The following is a 20,104-nucleotide window of genomic DNA, read 5'->3' as shown; positions in this document are numbered from 1 at the left end:
TAAAAATCCAGTTCAACCCGACTATACAGAAAAACAGGCACACTCTTGACAAAATACAGATGGGTACAAGAGTAAAGATTTACTTATTGTTAAATAGGAAAACCAGAGTGGCTGTTTGGAGGTTCAGTGCCAATGAAGGTCTGGAAATACTGGAGCTGGGTGGATGTGCAGGCTGTGGCAGGCACCCAAAGAGGGTAAATCTGAGGTATGTGAAGGAGTTCAAGACCAGACTGGCCTGGTGAAACCCTGTATCTACTAAAAATACAAAAAAAATTAGCCAGGTGTGGTGGCAGACGCCTGTAATCCCAGGTACTTGGGAGGCTGAGGCAGGAAAATCACTTGAACACAGAGGCAGAGGTTTCAGTGAGCTGAGATTGCCCCATTGCACTCTAGTCTGGGCGACAGAGTGAGACTCCATCTCCGAAAAAACAAAAAAACCATCTGCCCACAGGAGACATCTGACTCACAGCCGCGGACCAACTGCTGTGAGGTATAAGGGCTCCGTTTATTGTGTTACAAAAACATCACAGCAAAGAACAGCATAGGATGTCAGGTGAAGATGATACTAAAACAGAAAAAATTAAAAACCTCAATTTTCGCAAAATTAGGCTGATACAATCCCATTTTCTGGCTGGAAAGTTGCTCACACAGCCACTTCCAAAAGAAAAAAGCTACAAAGTTTAAGCTTCCTTTTGCTTCCAGTAAACTCCATTTGAGAATTCTGAGAATTCATGTTCGTTCGTTAGTCTGTTTTACAAGTCTTGGCTCTGTTTATACTTTTTAAAACCTAAGCTGGGTGGGTGGCTCACTCCTGTAATTCCAGTAATTTGGGAGGCTGAGGCGGAAGGATTGCTTGAGGCCAGGCGTTTGAGATCAGCCCGGGCAACACAGGGAGACCCTGTGTCTACAAAAAATTTAAAAATAAGCTGAGTAGTCCCAGCTATTCTGAAGGGTGAGGTGGGAGGACTGTTTGAGCCTAGGAAGGCAAGGCTGCAGTGAGCCGTGATCATGCCACTGCGCTCCAGCCTAGGCAACAGAGTGAGACCCTGTCTCAAAAATAAAATTTAATGGGTTTAATTATTGCCATAAAACATCAGAAATGGTTACTATAGCAGAGCTTTTCTTCCTATACTTTTGGCAAAAACTGAAGTGGTTTCAGTTGCTCTCAGACTTCCTTTTCATTCGCTCATCAGATTCTTTGCATCTCCCTCTATGCAGCAGTAATAAAGAACTGCAAAATCTGGCTGGGCGCAGTGGCTCACGCCTGTAATCCCAACACTTTGGGAGGCCGAGGCAGGCGATTCACGAGGTCAGGAGTTCGAGACTAGCCAGGTCAACATGGTGAAATGCTGTCTCTACTAAAAATACAAAAATTAGCTGGGCATGGTGGCGGGCACCTGTAATCCCAACTACTTGGGAGGCTGAGGCAGAATTGCTTGAACCTGGTGAGCTGAGATCACGCCACTGCACTCCAGCTCTGGCTGACAGAGCAACACTCCGTCTCAGGGAAAAAAAAAAGAATTGCAATTATCTTTAAACAATGTTTTCCTTGTATTTATGTGGTCCTGAGTTTTTTTCCTTTGAAAAAGTAATTTTTCAAAATAATAGCAATTCACATGTACTGAGTGCTTATCACGTATCAGGCATCATGCCAGACTAACCTCATCTAATCCCCACATCTAGCAGTCCTTCATGAGGCAGCTGGCATTATTAGTCTCATTATGGGTGAAAAAACAGGCTCAGGTTATATGACTTCCCAAGGCCATCCTGGTCACAGAGCTACTAGGAGGACTTGAAATTGGCCCACAGTGTAGCGGGTCTAGAGTCCAAGGTCTTACCTCCCTCTGTTACGCTGCTCTCCAGAATAAACCTGTTCCCTGCTGCTACATGACACCTTATATCAGGCTCCTGCAGACAGATCTGTTCTCTAAGATCTAAACAACTCATCAGCCACTCACCTTGGCCAACAAGAGGCTGAGTGTCTCGAGCAGAGCCGCCTTCACATTCCAGCTGAACCTGTCCCCCAGGATGCGGATCAGAGGGCCAGTGATGCTGACCACAGAGGGCCTCAGGGCATCAGCCGAGGTCAGGCGGATCACCAAGCCTAAGGCTTTGGCTGCCTCCTCTTTCTGCTCAGGGCTGCCGGTCAGGACTCCTTCCCGCAACACTGGAAGGATGGAGGTCACTCCCTGACAAGAGAATCACACCTGAGAGTCAAATTTCAAATGGCATGGATCCCAGTGTCTCCCGTGCAAGCAAGGTGCTTCTGACAGCTGTCCTCCCCTCAACTCCATGGGAGATACTGATTCAGGCTGAATCTCAGGATCACAGCCTGAGTGGGTGCTGGCTATGGAACAGTCTTGACAGAGACAAGAAGACAAGGGCCCCAACAGGCCTATCACACAGAGGGAACACGTACTGTGGCCCACTCACTCTGGCCAAGGTGACCTGCAGAGCTTAGACCAAAGACAGCATGAACCTTGTCCCCATCTGGCTACCACAGAAGAAAACATGCTGTCTGTGAAGCTGCTGAACAACACCCGTGGCTGCTGCTCCAGCTGCCCTATTGCAGACCTGGGACGGGGCACAGGGGTAAGGGCCAGGAGGGTACAGCAGACTGCATGCCCACAGCCCCCTGCACGAGGCCCTGGCTTACCTTCTTAGGGAGGCAGAACCCTGGCACATGCTCGCCTTTGCTCTCATTCCCTATGAGCCGGATTTCCTTGTGCAGCTCTTCAATGAGTGCCAACTGGTTGCCAGCATCCAGCTTCTGCAGGAATCCAGAAAAAAACGAGAGGATGTACAGCCCTCTCAAGACTGCTTCCAAAGAGTATATGGGGAAGGCGTGGGCGGGAGTATAAACAAGACCCGCCACGAGTGGGTAAAGGCCGAAGCTTAGTGACAGGTATGTGGGGGATTCTTATAGGTCTATTCTTGTAAACACCTGGAATTTTCTATAAGCAAAAGTTGGCTGTGAGGTCAGCAGTCCCCTCACCTTAGTGATGGCATTCAGGGCATCCCAGCTCTCCTCCAGAACCACAGGGCTGGAGTCATTGAAGAGGCGTATCAGGCCCGAGACCAGGCTCCGCAGGTGGCTGGTATAGTCAGCCTTGGAGCGGGAACAGTAGATGTTGAGAATGATGGCAGCAGCCTGCCTCATGCCCACCTCGGGGCTACGGGTGGCTTCCAGCAGATCCTCAATGATAATCCGGTGCCCTGTGTCATCCTCTACGGAGAGGATCACAGCCTGACAATTGGCCATCTCCTGCAAACCACAAGGGACCTGTGTGCTGAGCACGGATGCTGTGGGCAGAGGGGGCCTGAGAAAGCAATGGGAGCAGGCTCGTCCCTTACCAGCTGCTCATCTGGGGTCCCAAGCTTCTCTTTCAGGGCCAGCATGACCGCTGGGAGGATCACACCAAGATGACGGGTGAGGGCATCACCAGCCACTGATGAAAGGAAAGCCAGCACCCGGGTGTTGACAGGTGGCGTTGTCAGCTGGTGGAATGAGGAACATTAACTCAGTGAATGCTGTGACCTGCTCCACGCCAGCTGCTGGGCAAGGCTTTGGGAACAGAAGGGTGGGCAAGAGAGCCCAAGCCCACTGCTCAGAGCCAAGCATCTACTCCAGCATATCTTGGAGGACAAGGAGAAGGGTGTCCTGCTTACACTGCATCCTCCTCCCCCGGCCCCCCAACATCTACCTTCAGAACTGGTCTTCACTGCAGGCCCTGGAATTTCAATGTTCTGGAGCCAGAGGGTGTTGACATGTTGGGATTTACCTTGGGCACGAGGTAGGGCAGCACCACACGACTCTTAATAGCCATGACTTGCTTCAGACCATCCAAGGCGAACTCTGACACCTCCTCATCATCCTGCAGAGGGTATCGAGGACAATCCTGAGGAATCTGCATCTCTGCTGTCTGAACCAGCCACCGCCAACTTCCTTCTCCACCTGTTTCCCTCCCGCCTGTTGCACCCACATTTCCTTACTGTCAAAGGAGAAGCACAAAGCCAAATCTGATCTCGCTGCACCCACTCCCTCTGGCGGGCCCACATTCCGACTGCCTCGGCAGAATAATCGCCCTGCATTTTGCTTCTACAAAGACAGCAAAAGCCAAACTGGTAGGTGTGTGGTGGATCCGCTCACCAGCTGCTTTAGTAAAAATGGGAGAATGTCCTCCAGAGCCTGGTGGCCGATGGTAGAATGCAGCTGCTCAAAGGTCTTGGCTGCCGCCTCTCTGACCTCCTCCAGCGGGTCACACAAAGCCTTCCTTGCCGTAGGCACAAGGGATTCAGAGAAATACAACACCTGCAATGGCAAGCAACAACTGTACCACATGCGGGAAAGGCAAAGAAGGAGCAGAAGCAGACAAGAAGCATAGGCAGGGGACTCTGACCCAGCTAGGCCACCCTAACTCTCTACCTGACTTTTCTTTTAACTTTTTACGTGAAATACAAAAAAGGAGAGAGGGGGTGGGGCATGGTGGCTCACGCCTGTAATCCCAGCACTTTGGGAGGCCAAGGCAGGAGGATGACTTGAGGCCAGGAGTTTGAGACCAGCCTGGTGAACATGGTGAAACCCCATCTCTACTAAACACATAAAAATTAGCTGGGTATGGTGGTGCACACCTATAATCCCAGCTACTCAAGAGGCTGAGGCACGAGAATCACTTGAACCCAGGAGGCAGAGGCTGCAGCAACTTGAGATGGTGCCACTGTACTCCAGCCTGGGTGGCAAAGTAAGACTGTCTAAAAATTAAAATTAAAACATTAAAAAGAAGAGAGGGTCTGGGCACAGTGGCTCACACCTGTATTCCCAACACTTTGGGAGGTGCAGGCAAGAGGATCACTTGAGGCCAGGAGTTGGAGACCAGTCTGGGCAACACAGTGAGACCTCATCTCTACTAAAAATGCAAAAATTGGGGGTCTGTTGTGGGGGAGTGGGGGGGACAGCGGGGGGGTGGGGAATTGGGGAGGGATAGCATGGGGAGAAATGCCAGATATGGGTGAAGGGGAGGAAGGCAGCAAATCACACTGCCACGTATGCACCTAAGCAACAACCTTGCATGTTTTTCACATGTACCCCAAAACCTAAAATGCAATAAAAAAAAAAAAAAAAAAAAACAAAAAAAAAAAAAAAAAAAAAAAAATGCAAAAATTAGCCAGGTGTAGTGGTGCACACCTACAATTCCAGCTACTCAGAAGGCCATAGTGGGAGGATCACTTGAGCCCAGGAGGTCAAGGTTAAAGTAAGCTATGATTGCACCACTGCTCTCCAGCCTGGGAATATGATGCACCCCCATGTAGCCTTAACTGAGACTTAATAATTAACAGCTTGCATTTTTTCAGTGAATTCTCAACATACCTCCCATCTTCTCTAAGAACTGCAAACTCCTTCCCATGGCATCTGGGCCCCTCTCTCCCTGGACTCATTCTTTTGCTTATTCTCTTGGAAAACTCCAAGTCATTCTTCAAATCTCAATCCAGACTTCGTGCTCTATACATCAGAGCCAATAAACGCTCTGCTCCCTTGGTACCACTCCCACCACAGCAAAGCCCACTCTGCATTCTCCTGACTGCTTGGCATGTAGGCCTCACCACTGGACTGTGGGCACTCAGCAGGCAAGAACTCAGCCTCTGTGGAACTCTAACTCTCCAATGAATCACAACCCTTTTTGGTGACAGAATTTTTGATTCCTTGCCCAATGTAAATTTCAAAAACCAAATGTAAGACATACATCAATATAGAAGAGGGATCGGGTATCCTAGGGATTCAGACTAGGACGCCCAAACCAAGCAATTGGCTACTTGCTTACATTTCTAGCGGGCCATCCACTTAACTGCTTTGGCATTTTCATCCAAACATGAAGGTAGTGCCTGTAAGCATTCTTAACCTACTCCCCCGGGGGGTTTCCAGGATCAATGACCTCAGGAACTAAGTAAGAGTCATGTGCTCCAAACCCCTTGGATGTTGCTGCTATGGAAACAGTTTTTGTGCTGCCAGACACCATACACTTTCTCCCACTGGGCATCACAACTCTTACTTACTCCCCTCCTGCTAAGGGTGAGTGTACACCCCTCCCGCTCCCTGCTGTCCTACCCACTCACACAGCTGCCTGCCCCGTCTCCCAGAAGGAGGTGACACACATTTTAACTGGACTTATATAGCATCACAAAAGGGACTGATCCTGAGCAACCTTCACAGTTGTAACAGAGAGATCATCTCCAGTTTCCAAAGGCCACTCAAGGAGGCATCCAAATCACTTAGCTCTTAGCCTGCAAAACTATAGGAAAGCTGAGAAAACGGAGATGCAAGTCCATGTGGCCCAGCCAGCACCTCCCCAGAGTGAAGCTGGCGCGTCCCTGAGGGCAGCGCAAACCCTCTAGAGGTGAAGCTCCTCCTGTAACCTTCCCCTGTCCTCTGGGTCAGGTCACCTGCAGTGCACAGCTGGTGGGGTCCTTGGAAGATACTCACGGCGTCCCGGCTGGTGGACTTCATGATCTCACTTAGCCCAATGCACACGCCCTGCCTCTCATCACTCTTCTGAGACCTCAGGCCTTCCTCAAGGATGGGGATGATCTCGGGGAGGATTTTCTCCCCTAACTTCCGCACAAGATCTCCCAATGTTCTCGCTGCAATCTGTCAACAGAGGTGAAGCCAGGAAGTAAACTCCCTGCAAACCCCAGGGCACCCAGAGGACAACTCCAGAATGAGGGCCCTGAAACCTCCCAGGCTTTATCTGAATCAGTGACTTAACTTCCCCGAATGCTCTTACCCATAAAGAGCCCCCAAATACTCTCTGTAGTGCTTGCAAAACACTACCAAAAAAATTATCTCTGTTTCACAGACACCTACACAATCTAAGAGCCAGCACCTTATAGATGAACAAAAATTTGATCATCCACTGCACAGTCAAGGGCCAATTTCCCTGGATGACTGAAACCTTAACACTGTGCTTTGGCTCAGCGGGAGCTGAATCTGGAACAAAGCTTTAAGGAAAAAAACCCATCCACTTTCTGAGGCCTCATGCAAACCCTTCTTTAGAGCCAAATACACAGTTTGCTTGCCAGAGACAGGGGCTGGAAGTAGGCCTAAGAAGATGGGCAGAAATGATCACCACCCCGCCTGGGCACCTCCTCCGGGACAACTGACCCCTGTTCGTCTGCCCTGCCAGCATGCCAGCCTGATCTCATGTCACACTGCTCCTCCCTGTCTCCTCACTCCAGCTACACCAGCCTTGCTCAGCCCATACTGGTGCCATGTTGCTGCTCACCACGGGAACTCTGCATATCCCATCTTTGTATCTAAAGCATTATTTATTCCCTCAGTCTGGAATGGTCTTTTACCACATCCTCACCTGGTTAGTGCTTACTTATCTTTCATTTTCAAGCATCATTTCTTCTGAGAAGTGTTTACTAACACAAGCCCATCCCTCCCCAGCAGGTCAAATGCAGCTATTATAAGCATTTGCAGTGCCACACAGCACTGGCCACAGTCGCATTTTACATCTCTGTGTGGTTATCTAATATCTATCTCCTCAACAAGACCGTTTCTAACGAGGATAAGGAATGAGGCTGCCTTTCTTCTCCATTATGTCCCCAGGTGCCAGGCCCCTGCTTAGCGCATAGTAGATGCTAACAAATATTTGCAGAATGACTAAGTAAAGAATACAATGTTCCTCTGTTAGACAGGGTAGCTGGGTACTCTCCCAGACTCTGCAAACTCAGCTTTCTTGGCCCTGAAAGGAGGCACTGGGGCTGCTAGTCCAAAACGAGACCCAGGAAACTCACCGTTCTCTTATCTGCACACGTGCTGGCTAGGAAACCCAGCAGGAGCCCAAAGAGAGTGGGTAGGATCTCACGCAAGGTGCGGGGGGTATTGGAGACAACAATCTTCCAGACGTGCAGGGACGCCTGCCGCACCACCAGCTGGGTGTCTGAGCGGCCCATGTACAGCCCTGCCAACACCCGGTTCCGCCGCTCTACCCCCAGGGCAGTGATAATCGCCTGCAGCCAGTGGAAGGGGACAGAGAACATAGAGTAGTAAAGCCTCTATGGCACAGGCATCAGGGCACACTGTACCATGAGCATGGGCACGAAAGCCATCACTGGGCAGGCACCTTATTGGACTGAGCGGTTCCAAAGTTATCATCCTCGGAGGCAGTTTCTGTGGTCATTTTCCCAGTGACTCCTGAGATGTGAAACAGGAGATCCCCAAGGAGCTGAACAGAGCTGAACCTGAGAAGAAGGCCAACAACACAGTCACACAGCTGCAAGGAGTGGGCTCGGCACAACTGAGCACGGCACAGAAGACGGAAAGAAGTGCACCCAAAATACTCAAGACGGTCATCTTGGAATGGGAAGGGTCAGATGGTTTTTATTTCTTTACACTCGCCCACATACTTTCCAAGTTTTTTACTAATGAACATATATGAATGTTGGGGAAAGAAAACTTTTTTTAAAAAATATTTAACAACTTCTATAACAAAAGTTATAAAACAGAAAGTGAGTACAAAAGGGAAGCATTAACAGGCAAGTAGGAAGACTGATCGGCATCGGAAGTGGAGGAACTAGGAGAGGTCTTAGAAGGATAAACTATTTCTCCTTAAATTAGGTTTCTTGCTTTTAATGATTAGAAAAATAAGAGTCTCAAACGAAATTTCAAGAAATACAGAAAAATATAAAGAAAGAGAGTGTAAGTAACTACCCAGACTCCCAATACCCAGGCAACCACTGCAACCACCCTGAAGGCTGGTGACACTCCATACACACCTCCCTCTACACAATGACATGCAAGCAGCCCCCAAACTACTGCACATTATGTGGCTGGACCACAGTCTGTGCACCATCCTGTTAAAACAGGTTGAGGAGCTTTCTAAGTCAGCTAATAGCATCTTATACCATTCTTTCTAATGGCTGAATAAAAGGTCACTGTATGAACGTACTATATTTTTAAATCAACCTCCAATTTTTCAAATGGTAAGCAATACTGCAACACACATCATCCTTATGTCTAACAGCCTTAAGCACTTGACCAGTCAATACATCCTTGAAATCTATTCCCATAAGTGAAATTTTTAAAGAGTACTTAACATTTAAAATCTGAATACACATTGGAAACCTGTAAAGAGAGGACTTTTTAAAGAATCAGAATAAAGTCGCTGCTACAGGAAACTGGAACAGTTACAAAATGGTTAAAAGCAAGGGTCTGAAAAAAGTTGAGAGCATTCTTGGCAACATTCTGCTCTTCATTTCTCAACTGGAGTTATCAAAAGGCAAAGCTCAGCCCATTGGGTCTTTTTTTTTTTCTTTTGAAGATAGGGTCTTGCTCTGTTGCCCAGGTTGGAGAACAGTGGCACAATCTCGGCTCACTGCAACCTCCACCTCTGGGGCTCAAGTGATCCTTCTGCCTCAGCCTTCCGTGTAGCTGGGACTACAGGTGTGCCCCACCATTCCCAGCTAATTTTTTGTTTTTTTGTAGAGGTGGAGTCTCACTATGTTGCCAGGGCTCATCTCGAACTCCTGGGCTCAAGCAATCCTCCTGCCTCAGCTTCCCAAAGTGCTGGGATAATAGGCGTGAGTCATCATGCATCATTCCCACTGGGTCTTTCTGGCCAAGTTCTCACCTGATTCTCCAAAGGTCATCAAAGAGGCCTTGCTCTAGCTGGGGCAGCAGCAAGGCGATGGCTGTCTCAGCATACATGGAGATAACCCGCTGGCCTGCACGCAGGGCGGTGTCACGCACAAACTCATTCTCATCAGCAAGAGCCTGGGTACACAGAGGGTGGGTCAGCCAGAGCTGCCACCTCCAGGTCCCCAGCCCAAAAAACATGGCGCTCACTGAAGGCTGAGGGCTGTGGCAGCCAACCCCACCCAGCAGGGATCCCTGGAGCTCTCCAGGAGAGCACTTGCCTCCTGCCCTCCTCAGAGACTCTACCCTCACCAAGGTCATGGTACCTACTTTGAGGATACAGGGGATGATGGGCCCCACATAAGGAGTAAATTTGTCTCCAAAGGTGATGGGCAGGTAGTTAAACATCATTATGTAGCCATCTCGGACATGGGGCGCAATGTCCACTTTGCTGGCTGTAGCCACAATTTCTGGCATCAGCTTCTCCAACTTCTCCACCCCCAAACCAGCCATGACCTCAGCCAATCCTGCAACGAAAGAACAGAATGAGCCCACTGATCTGAGGGCCCCTTATAGAGCATTTCCAGTCTGGCCACTGGATCTGCTCTGGCCTTACCCTGTGCAGCGCCTGACCGATCCACAGAGCTCTGCTCATATGTCAGCGTCTCCATCAGCCATGGCAGCAAGTCTTCAAAGCACGACTCCCCCATGCCCTTCACCATGGCTCCGAGGGCCTTTGCAGATACTGTCCGCACCTGTCACATCAAAGAGAGCAGAGATGGCGTGAGGAGATGCGGCTCAAAACAAGGTAGCCACACTGGAGCAGGGAGGGACACTGAGGGCCTCCTTCCCTTTCCAACAGACAAAAAAGCAGCTTTGGGGAATTCTCAGGGATCCATTTTGTGGGGACTGGATGAGGCCACAGGATAAACTATTTCTCCTTAAATTGTGTTTCTTGCTTTTAATGATTAGAAAATAACATTAAAAAGTTATTGTAAAGTGAGATCACCCATCCCCAGTCTAATGCAGACTCACCTCAGGCACAGGGTCCAAAAGCGACGCTTTCAGGCCAGGCGTCACGCTGGGCAGGTACGGAGCCAGGTCCTGGAACAACACAGGAGGTGGCTCAGGCAAGGCCCAACTCCTGCTTTCTCCAGACCCATTCCACTGTGGACCCTAACCTCCCCATTCTGCTAGCAAGGAGTGCACAGCAGGGGCCCTAGCGTGCAAACCTCACTGCCCACGGAACAGGGTGGGAAGGGCAGCTGGCAAGTAAGTCCCCCCCAACCCCACCACCAACTGGTTCTTTGAAGGCCCTGTGCAATTACTCGGGGACAGCTACTAGGGACCCCAGGCCCATCCTCAACAGACAGGAGTTCAATGCTCTTGCTCTTCCCACTCTTCTCTTAAGACCAAGACCTGTCCAGACTCTGGAATTTTTAGGAAATTACTTCTGGTACTTTCCTTTCAGAATTCATTAACATCTTCCTTTTCTTCACCTCAAAATGTTTATGTCTCTTGATGGAGCATTCAGCTTTGAGGAATAATTTTAAATACAGAAAATGCCTTATGTTCACTGCAGCATCACTGAAAATAGCCAAAAACCTTGGACACTGTATGACCAATGATATATAAGTTATGGTATATAAACTTGTTGGGATATTATAACTATTAAAAATCAGTTTTGTGAATAACTCATTATAACTTGGGAATAAATTTAAGTTTAGGAATGCCATTTTTAAATGTAATTAAAAAAATTAACGGTACTTGGCTGGGCAGAGTGGCTCATGCCTGCAATCCCAGCACTTTGGGAGATCGAAGCAGGCAGATCACCTGAGGTCAGGAGTTCAAGACCAGCCTGACCAACCTGGGGAAACCCTGTCTCTACCAAAAATATAAAAATTAGCTGGGCCTGGTAGTAAGTGCCTGTAATCCCAGTTACTCAGGAGGCTGAGGCAGGAGAATCACTTGAACCCAGGCAGTGGAGATTGCAGGGAGCCAAGACTGTGCCAGTGCACTCCAGCCTGGGCAACAGAGTGAGACTCTGTCTTAAAAAAAAAAAAAAAAAAAAAAAAAGAACAGTAATTATTTTTGTGGTAGAGAACTGTGGATAAAATCTTAAAATATTTTCGTTTCCTAATTTTTAAAATTAATTAATTTTAAAGACAGGATCTTGCTCTGTCGCCCCAGGCTGGAGTACTGTGGTATTATCACAGCTCATTATATCCCGAACCTCCTGGGCTCAAGCAATCCTCCCATCTCAGCCTCCCAAAGTCCTGGAATCACAAGCATGAGCCACCAAGTCTGGTCTGTTTTTCTGTTTTTTTAATTTCCCAAATTTTCTAGGATTAATGCAACTTTTCCACTTCGTATTTTTTTTGCTCATAGCCTCAGTAAGCAAAGCTGAGCTGTGGTAGACAGTGAGATCACACATGCAAGCTCTTGGGAGCTAACAGACAAAGCATATCTCCCAAACCAGACTCTCTTGACAAGAATACACTGCAAGGAGTCCAAGTGGCAACCACTTCAACACTCTTGAGAGGTCAAAAGAGAGACACGGTCGCCTATCTGGGCCTCAGGTAAGAACTAAGCTATCAAGGACTTGAACTACTGCACTCTGTAAGATGCCCAGAGAGCCCAGATTTCCACCGCAAAATGGCTCATTTCTCCCCACAAAAATAAGTAGGGACTAATGCCCATATCTTTCCTTGTCTAATGTGGAGACTCTGCACCTCTGACTCTGCACTCAGCATCTTCTGGTCTGTCCCACACCAGCCCCAGCTGGGCTGCTACCTTCTGGTCTGTCAGGGAGTACATGTTGCCAATGATCTGGGCTGCCATCTTCCGCGTGTCAGTGGAACGGTCCTGGAAGGCTCTCTGGACAATGGGCATGATGAGGGCCAGGGACGGCGCATCGATGAAGTGGACGAACTTGGTGTCCAGCAGGGTCTGCAAGCACTTCTGGGTCTTCCTGGAGGGGTCCGTCAGGGCATCCAGAAGGACTGGGGCAATGGCTGTACATCCAAAGAGAAGAGAGCCTGGTTGATACACATCTATGCAGCAGCAAAGCCCCTGAGCCCCCAGCACTAGAATGGATCAGAAGAGAAGGGAGTCTGGCATACCTCCTCCCTGAAGCCCCACAAGTCACCAGCTGGGGAAGACAGGCTGTCCACAAAGAGCAATCCTTGCTTCACTGGTGGGAAGCAGAGGTCACTATGTGGAGGTGGCAGCTGTCACCCTTTGCATTGTAGAGCTGTGACGTGGAAGAGCACCTATGGGCTGGTTTCAATGGGCACTGACTGCAGCCACTGTGCTGACCTTCCATAGGACTGTTTCTTGACCACCACCATGGACCTGATTCTGAGACCAGCAATCCAGAAAAGATGTTGTGGAAAGCCAGTTTTGTGACACCAAAGGCCCCTAACCAGCAGTGGGGGTGAAGCACAAAGTACTAAGGTTAGATAAAATGAGCTCTTAAAAACCCAATACCACAGCCCAAGGAGTTTAGCCACTATAAAAATCCATGCTGGGCAACAATAACCGAAAAAAAAAAAATAATAATCGAATTTTAAAATGGGCAAGGACCTGAATAGACATTTCTCCAAAGAAGATATGCAAATGGCCAATAACCACATGAAAAGATGCTCAGCATCACTGGTCATTAGGGAAATGCAAATCAAGATCACAATGACATGCCACTTCACACCCACTAGGAGGCTATAATCAAAAATAGATAATAACAAAGTGTTGGCAACTGAAATCCTCAAACTTTGCTATTGGGAATATCAAACAGTATAGCCATTTGACACTGGAAAACAGTCAGGCAGTTCCTCAAAAAGTTAAAGAGAGTTACCATAGGACCCAGCAATTCTCTTCCTAGGTGTCTAACCAACAGAACTAAAGTTTATGTTCACACAAAAACTTCTGCTCAAATGTTCACAGCAGCCTTATTCTTAATGGTCCAAAAGTGGAAACAACCCAATTCCATTAACGAATGAATAGATAAACAAAATGTGGTCTGCCGGTGCAATGGAATATTTTTCCGCCATATGAAGGTATGAAGTACTAAAACATGCTACAATATGGATGAGCCTCAAAACCATTACACTAAGTGAAAGCAGCCACACACAAAGGTCACATACAGATTTTATGATTCCATGTATATGAAATGTCCAGAATAGGCAAACATACAGAGACAGAAAGTAGATGAGTAGCTGTCAGGGGTTGGGGGTAGCAGGGAAATGAAGAAAAAATGCTAATGGGTATGGAGTTTCTTTCTGGGGTAATGAAAAAATACTCTGAAAATAGACAGCAGTGATGTTTATGCAATTTTGTGAATATACTAAAAACTACTCAATTATACATTCTAAAAGAGTGAATTTAATATTATATGTGAATTATATCTCAGCTTTTTAAAAAGATCTATGCTGGATTCTTAAATGAAGGCATTTCTACTCATGTGATAAGGATGAGACTGTTCCGGGCCTCAGGATCCCTCAGGGATGTTGAGCACTAGAAAAGCTGAACCCCACAGAAGCAGAGAGTGGAACAGTGGCTGACAGGGGCTGGGAGTGAGCGTGGGAGACATTGGTCAAAGCGTACAAACTTTTAGTAAAGCAAGATGAGTAAGTTCTGGAGCTCTAATGTGCAGCACGATGATGACAGTTAATAATATTCATCATAGGCTTGAAATCTGCTAAGAGAAATGTGCTAAGAGAGTCGATCTTAAATGGTCTATCTTAAATGTATAGACAAAAAAAACCCCATGTAAAGTGAGGAATTTGATAATGCCTGATTATGGTAATCATTTCACAATGCACACATCACTGTACAAAACATCACAGCCAGGAGCGGTGGCTCACGCCTGTTATCCCAGCACTTTGGGAGGCCGAGGCAGGAGAATCGCTTGAACCTGGGAGGCGGAGGTTTTGATAAGCTGAGATTACACCATTGTACTCCAGCCTGGGCAACAACAGTGAGACGCCACCAAAAAAAAAAATACACACATCACATTGTACATATAAATATATATAACTTTTACTTAACAAATATATATCAGTAAAGCTGAAAAAAATACTTTAAAAAGAAATACTGCTTTTTTGAGATGGAGTCTCACTCTGTTGCCCAGTCTGGAGTGCAATGGTACGATCTCAGCTCAGTGCAACCTCCACCTCTCAGGTTCAAGCTATTCTCCTGCCTCAGCCTCCTGGTAGCTGGGACTACAGGTATGTGCCACCATGCCTGGCTAATTTTTGTATTTTTAGTAGAAGATGGGGTTTCACTATGTTGGCCAGGTTGGTCTTGAACTCCTGATCTCAGGTGATCTGCCCACCTCAGCCTCCCGTGAACCACATAAATAAAATTTCTAAAAAGCATATATCCTTAGTAAATTTTTGGTCTGCCCTATCAGTAACTGAAAAGTGTGTTGAAATCTCCCACTATGATATAACATATTTGTTAACTTCTCCCTGTAGCTTTATAAATTTTGTTTTATGTATTTTGAGGTTATTCCATACTTTCCATACTGAAGTACACTCAGTGGGCACTGGCAGCTGAAGCTTAGACTTTAACAGTCACATGCTGGTCAAGGTGGCTGGCTGAGTTTTGTTCCTAGCGATCAACCTCTTCCTGGTATTCGAGAAAGAAACACATGCAGAGTATTTAAGTTAATCCTGTCCCTTCCTTAACCCTCCCCTCTATCACAGGCCTCCTGGAATGAGATGGAATAGGAAGTTTTCAAAGGTCCTAACATTTTGAATGGTGCTGATGTGGTCCAGAGAATGTCAATCAGTTCTGTCGGCCTCATTCTCAGCTTAGTGCACAGGGATCTCTTGGAGTCAAACTGCTCCTGAGCCAATGACTCGGTGTCCCTATCTGTAGAGCCAATGACATCTGCCCCAGACTAGGAGAAAAACAGAATGAATGCTTCCAAACTACCTTCAAATAACTATTCTAGGAAAAGGGTTCCCAGGATTTAGAGGCTATTTCACTGTGAATGTATTTGTCCTCAAAGAAAAAGATCTTTGCTGAATGGGTGCAAGTTCCCTGCAGTGTCCAAAGGCGGTGGGATTGGCAGGAGGCCAGGGCAAGCACCCTCATGGGAGAGGCCTACCTAGGATCTCTGGGTTTCTGATGACGGAGCCAATCTGCCTGAGTGCCTGCTGTCCGGCCTTCTGGACTTTGACATGGGAATCGGTCAGCACCTCCGTAAGCTTCGGCACGATGTTGGGTAGGCAGGATGACAGCTGCTTAGGAGCACAGTACGCCATCGCCCCGAGAAGCTCCACTGACCCTGTGGATAGCAGACACAAGCCCAGCACTGAATCACTGAGCGCAGGCCAGCAACTCACCTGCACTGGCTACATGGGCAAGGGACATCGACCCTGGTCCCTGCACACTGTGCTCAAGCAGTCACTGGGTGTAGGGGAGAGGGGGCTGGCTCTAGCAGAGCGGTCAAAAAAGCTCTTGAGGCCTGCTAAATAGTGGGATCCCAGGTGAGAAGCAGGGCAGTATGGGAGAAAGAGACCAGGATCGGGGAGACCTGGTTTAACCCTTACAGTGAGATGCAAGGTCAATTCCCTGAATTTCAGCGAACTGTTTCTTCATCCACAAATGAGGAAACTGATTTAGATTTGTGTTGTTTCAAACTACAGGGTGAAATCTGAAGGACTGAGAAGGAGGCTGAGTGGGAGGGTCCTAGATGGTGATCCTCCCCTAACTAGAGCAGCTCCACTTGCATCTGTTTGCTTATTAGAATGCCAGAGATTTTATTTATTTATTTATTTATTTTTGAGACAGGGTCTCACGCTGCCGCCCAGGCTGGAGTGTGATGCCAGCCTCCAACTCCAGGGCTCAAGTAATCCTCCCACTTCAGCCTCCTGAGTAGCTGAGACTACATGCATGCGCCACCATACCTGGCCTATTTTTTTTTTGGTAGAGGTAGGGTCTTGCTATGTTGCCCAGGCTGGTCTAAACTCTTGGCCTCAAGAAATTCTCTCTGCCAAAGGTTATTTTTAAAAAGACCTTTCCTGCCTGGCCTCAAGAAATTCTTTGCCAAAGGTTATTTTTAAAAAGACCTTTCCTGCTGGAGGAAACTTTAAAGCCACAGAAGAGCTTTACAGCTCTAGGATTTTCTGACTTAAGGCTGTAGCTCTTCTCAGAGACCTGTTCTTGGCATAAAAGCACATAAACTAGAAAGATTCAACCGCCAGAGGCAGAGTTGGCTGGGTGTGGTGACTCACACCTGCAATCCCAGTGCTTTGGGTGGCCAAGGCAGGAGGATCACTTGAGCCCAGAAATTCGAGGCCAGTCCGAGCTACATAGCGAGACTACATCATTATAAAAAAAACACAAAAATTAGCCAGGTGTAGTGGCGTGTTCCTGTGAGAATGGTTTGCGCCCCAAAGCTCAAGACCAGCCTGAGCGATAGAGCAAGACTCTACCTCAAATTTCAACAGACAGGCAGAGTCTTAACCCTATCCCTGGGCTGGGGAGCTCATAGGACACGAGCTGTGGCTACCCAGGATCCTCACTGAGGCTGGTTTTCAGAACAGGAAGCTGGGAAGAGAGACAGAGGGAGTGGTCTTACCAGCTTTGGTCCGCCAGGATTCCTCCTCCAGGGCAGCTAGTAAGGAGGGGAGCACCAGCTTCACCCCATGAGCACTCAAGTTGCTCATCACAGCCTTGGCACAGTCATCTGCAGCCTCAAGGGAGGAGAAAAGACATTCAGGGGCCTCCTCGCCCAAGCAAGGGGCAAGGCCTGACACCAGTCCTAATGTTCCTCCCGTGACAAATGCTTCCTGGGGTTCTATTGTGTCAAACCCTGTGCCAAGGCCTACAGACACAGCTGGGAACATACCTCACAAAGTTCTGATGCTGTTCTCCCATGCAGTCTGGGGACTTACCTCACGCACATACTGGTTCCCATCCCCGAAGCACAGGAGCAAATGGGGCAGCACGTGAACCACGTAGGGCTCAAAGAGCTTCCCCAGCATGGTGCAGAGCATCTCAAAGGCAAAGAGGGCTCCTAGGGGAAAAGATGGTAGGATGGCTGGGAACAGAATGTCCCCTGGGGATAGCCACAGAGAACAGAAGGGACAGCAACCTCCCTGCCACCTCCTACTCCTCTGGAAACACTCAGAAAAGCTGTGGAACTAATGGCTGCCCCATGAGGAAGCAGCACCCTCTGCCTCAACTCAAGAAGCCCCAGAGCAGGGATGTGGCTGAGGGGAAGGGAGGAGACTAACAGTTGGCACTAACAGAAAAGCCAAACCACAGGCTGGGCGCGGTGGCTCATACCTGTAATCCCAGCATTTTGGGAGGCTGAGGCAGGAGAATCACCTGAGGTCAGGAGTTCGAGACCAGCCTGACCAATATGGAGAAACCCGTCTCTACTAAAAATACAAAATTAGCTGGGTGTGGTGGTGCATGCCTGTAATCCCAGCTACTAGGGAGGCTGAGGCAGGAGAATCGCCTGAACCCGGGAGGCAGAAGTTGCAGTGAGCTGAGATTACGCCATTGCATGCACTCCTGCCTGGGCAACAAGAGCAAAACTCCATCTCAAAAACAAACAAACAAACAAACAAACAAGACCAGCATGGCCAACATGGTGAAACCCCATCTCTACTAAAAATACAAAAATTAGCCACCTGTAATCCCAGCTACTCGGGAGGCTGAGGCAGGATAATTGCTTGAACCTGGGAGGCGGGGATTGCAATGAGCCGAGATCACGCCACTGTACTCCAGTGTGGGCAACAGAGCCAGACTCCATCTCAAAAAAAAATAGAAAAAAGAAAAAGAAAAGCCAAACCTCGGCCAGGCTGGGTGGCTCACCCCTGTAATCCCAGCACCTTGGGAGACCAAGGTAGGCAGATCACATGGTCAGGAGATCGAGACCATCTTAGCCAACATGGTGAAACCCTACCTCTACTAAAAATACAAAAATTAGCCGGATGTGGTCGCATGAGCCATAATCCCGGCTACTTGGGAGGCTGAAGCAGGAGAATTGCTTGAATCCGGAAGGTGGAGATTGCAGTGAGCTGAGATCACTCTACTTTACTCCAGCCTGGTGACAAAGCAAGACTCTGTCTCCAAAAAAAAGCCAAACCTCTCTCAGCTAAGGGTGTTGCTGAGTTAGATATTTGCAAGTCCAAGGAAATCAGCAAGGACCCGACTGGACTGGGTTGCACACAGTAGGGCCCTCTACAGCACACAAACAAGCTTTAGCCTCCGCCTGGGGCGCCAGGATCAAATTCCTTCCTCTGGCAAAGTGGGGACCAACTTCCCATGCTGGGCAGCCCCGAGCTCAGAGACACTCACCCTCTCGCCGGCGGAAGTTCTTCTTATCCTGAATGGCATCAGTCAGTGCTGCCATCATCTCCTGCTGCTTCAGTGAGAGGATGCCCAGGCCCTTCACCAGGCCCGCCAGCCCGTACGCGGCCCCTTTGCGCTCTGCGTACTTGTCTGACTCCAGCAGCTGCTGCATGAGCCTCTGGATCATCCCTCCAGCATCCTCCTTGATGGCTGGCACGAGGGGTGGCAAGCAGCTGGCCACGGACTCCTGGACCTGGGGAAGGGCCTGCTTGTTAATGCTGTAGCTCAGCTGCAGCCCTTTCATGGTTGGTGGCGGGGTAGGGGGCTGACCATCCTACATAGCACCCACCATTAGATGTCCCAAGCCCCATCTCAGTCACTGCTTACAGGTATCACAGGGCACCAGAGAAGCAAACAATGTTGTATACGCAGTATCGTATACCCCTCGGCATACACTACAATCTGTTGACGACAAAAGCTTCAGCTCCAATGGTGCCATTTCTGGTCTAAATGGAAAACCTAGTCTGGGCAGCAGGGTTAGGGGGGGCTAAGGAGGGGACTCTAAAGACTAAATCCTCTGAGAAAGCTTCCAGAGAAGTGTGCTGCTTTGGCCTCCATAAAAACAGCCTGTGTCCCTCAGTTTCCAAACTTGTCAAAATCACAGAGAAACTGGGCAGGGCCTTACAGGACCAGGCACAAATTGATTGGGATCAAAAGACACTCAATCCTGCCTCCCAGCCACAGCTCACTAAGCCCAGCTTGGGAGAGCAACCTTGATACCATGCTGGCAGGTGTCCAGGTGTGACCCTTCTGTTGTTTGGACTTTCTGACACCATATTTGACCACGATTTTGGAAACTTGTTTTCAACTGTGCATTTTTTTTTTGGTAAACTTTTTTGTTGTTTTTTTTTGTTTCGTTTTGTTTTTAGAGGTAGGGTCTCACTTTGTCACCCAGGCATGTCCTCTATGTCTGGCTTATTTTTAAAGTTTTTGTAGAGACAGGATCACACACCATGTTGCTCAGGCTGGTCTTGAACTATTAGCCTCAATAATCCTCCCACCGCAGTCTCCCAAAGCACTAGGATTACAGGCATGAGCCACCACGCCCACTGCAACCATGCATTTTATGAGGACACTCTGGGTGGTCCAAATGCAAAT

General features: G+C 48.4%; 1 protein-coding gene across 1 annotated transcript in view; it reads right to left on the bottom strand.

Annotated features, from left to right (window-relative positions):
- GCN1 (GCN1 activator of EIF2AK4) overlaps nt 1-20,104 on the bottom strand; it is a 67,346-nt gene that overhangs the window by 7,854 nt on the left and 39,388 nt on the right. The window contains exons 34-51 of the mRNA XM_064379729.1: nt 18,953-19,199; nt 17,539-17,660; nt 17,223-17,337; nt 15,747-15,926; nt 12,428-12,648; nt 10,670-10,738; nt 10,251-10,389; nt 9,965-10,161; nt 9,630-9,772; nt 8,124-8,241; nt 7,795-8,010; nt 6,479-6,643; nt 4,151-4,312; nt 3,783-3,875; nt 3,355-3,498; nt 2,996-3,265; nt 2,657-2,770; nt 1,959-2,189 (exon numbers count right to left, since the gene is read on the bottom strand). Of these exons, the coding sequence (XP_064235799.1) occupies nt 1,959-2,189; nt 2,657-2,770; nt 2,996-3,265; nt 3,355-3,498; nt 3,783-3,875; nt 4,151-4,312; nt 6,479-6,643; nt 7,795-8,010; nt 8,124-8,241; nt 9,630-9,772; nt 9,965-10,161; nt 10,251-10,389; nt 10,670-10,738; nt 12,428-12,648; nt 15,747-15,926; nt 17,223-17,337; nt 17,539-17,660; nt 18,953-19,199 (2,946 nt within the window). The remainder of the gene's footprint in view (nt 1-1,958; nt 2,190-2,656; nt 2,771-2,995; nt 3,266-3,354; nt 3,499-3,782; nt 3,876-4,150; nt 4,313-6,478; nt 6,644-7,794; nt 8,011-8,123; nt 8,242-9,629; nt 9,773-9,964; nt 10,162-10,250; nt 10,390-10,669; nt 10,739-12,427; nt 12,649-15,746; nt 15,927-17,222; nt 17,338-17,538; nt 17,661-18,952; nt 19,200-20,104) is intronic.

This window comes from Aotus nancymaae, unplaced genomic scaffold (genome assembly GCF_030222135.1).
Source record: "Aotus nancymaae isolate 86718 unplaced genomic scaffold, 86718_ANA_hifiasm-v0.15.2.pri h1tg000021l, whole genome shotgun sequence".
Lineage (NCBI taxonomy): Eukaryota > Metazoa > Chordata > Mammalia > Primates > Aotidae > Aotus > Aotus nancymaae.
The sequence above is the reverse complement of the archived record's forward strand: the minus strand, read 5'-3'. Positions and strand labels throughout refer to the sequence as shown.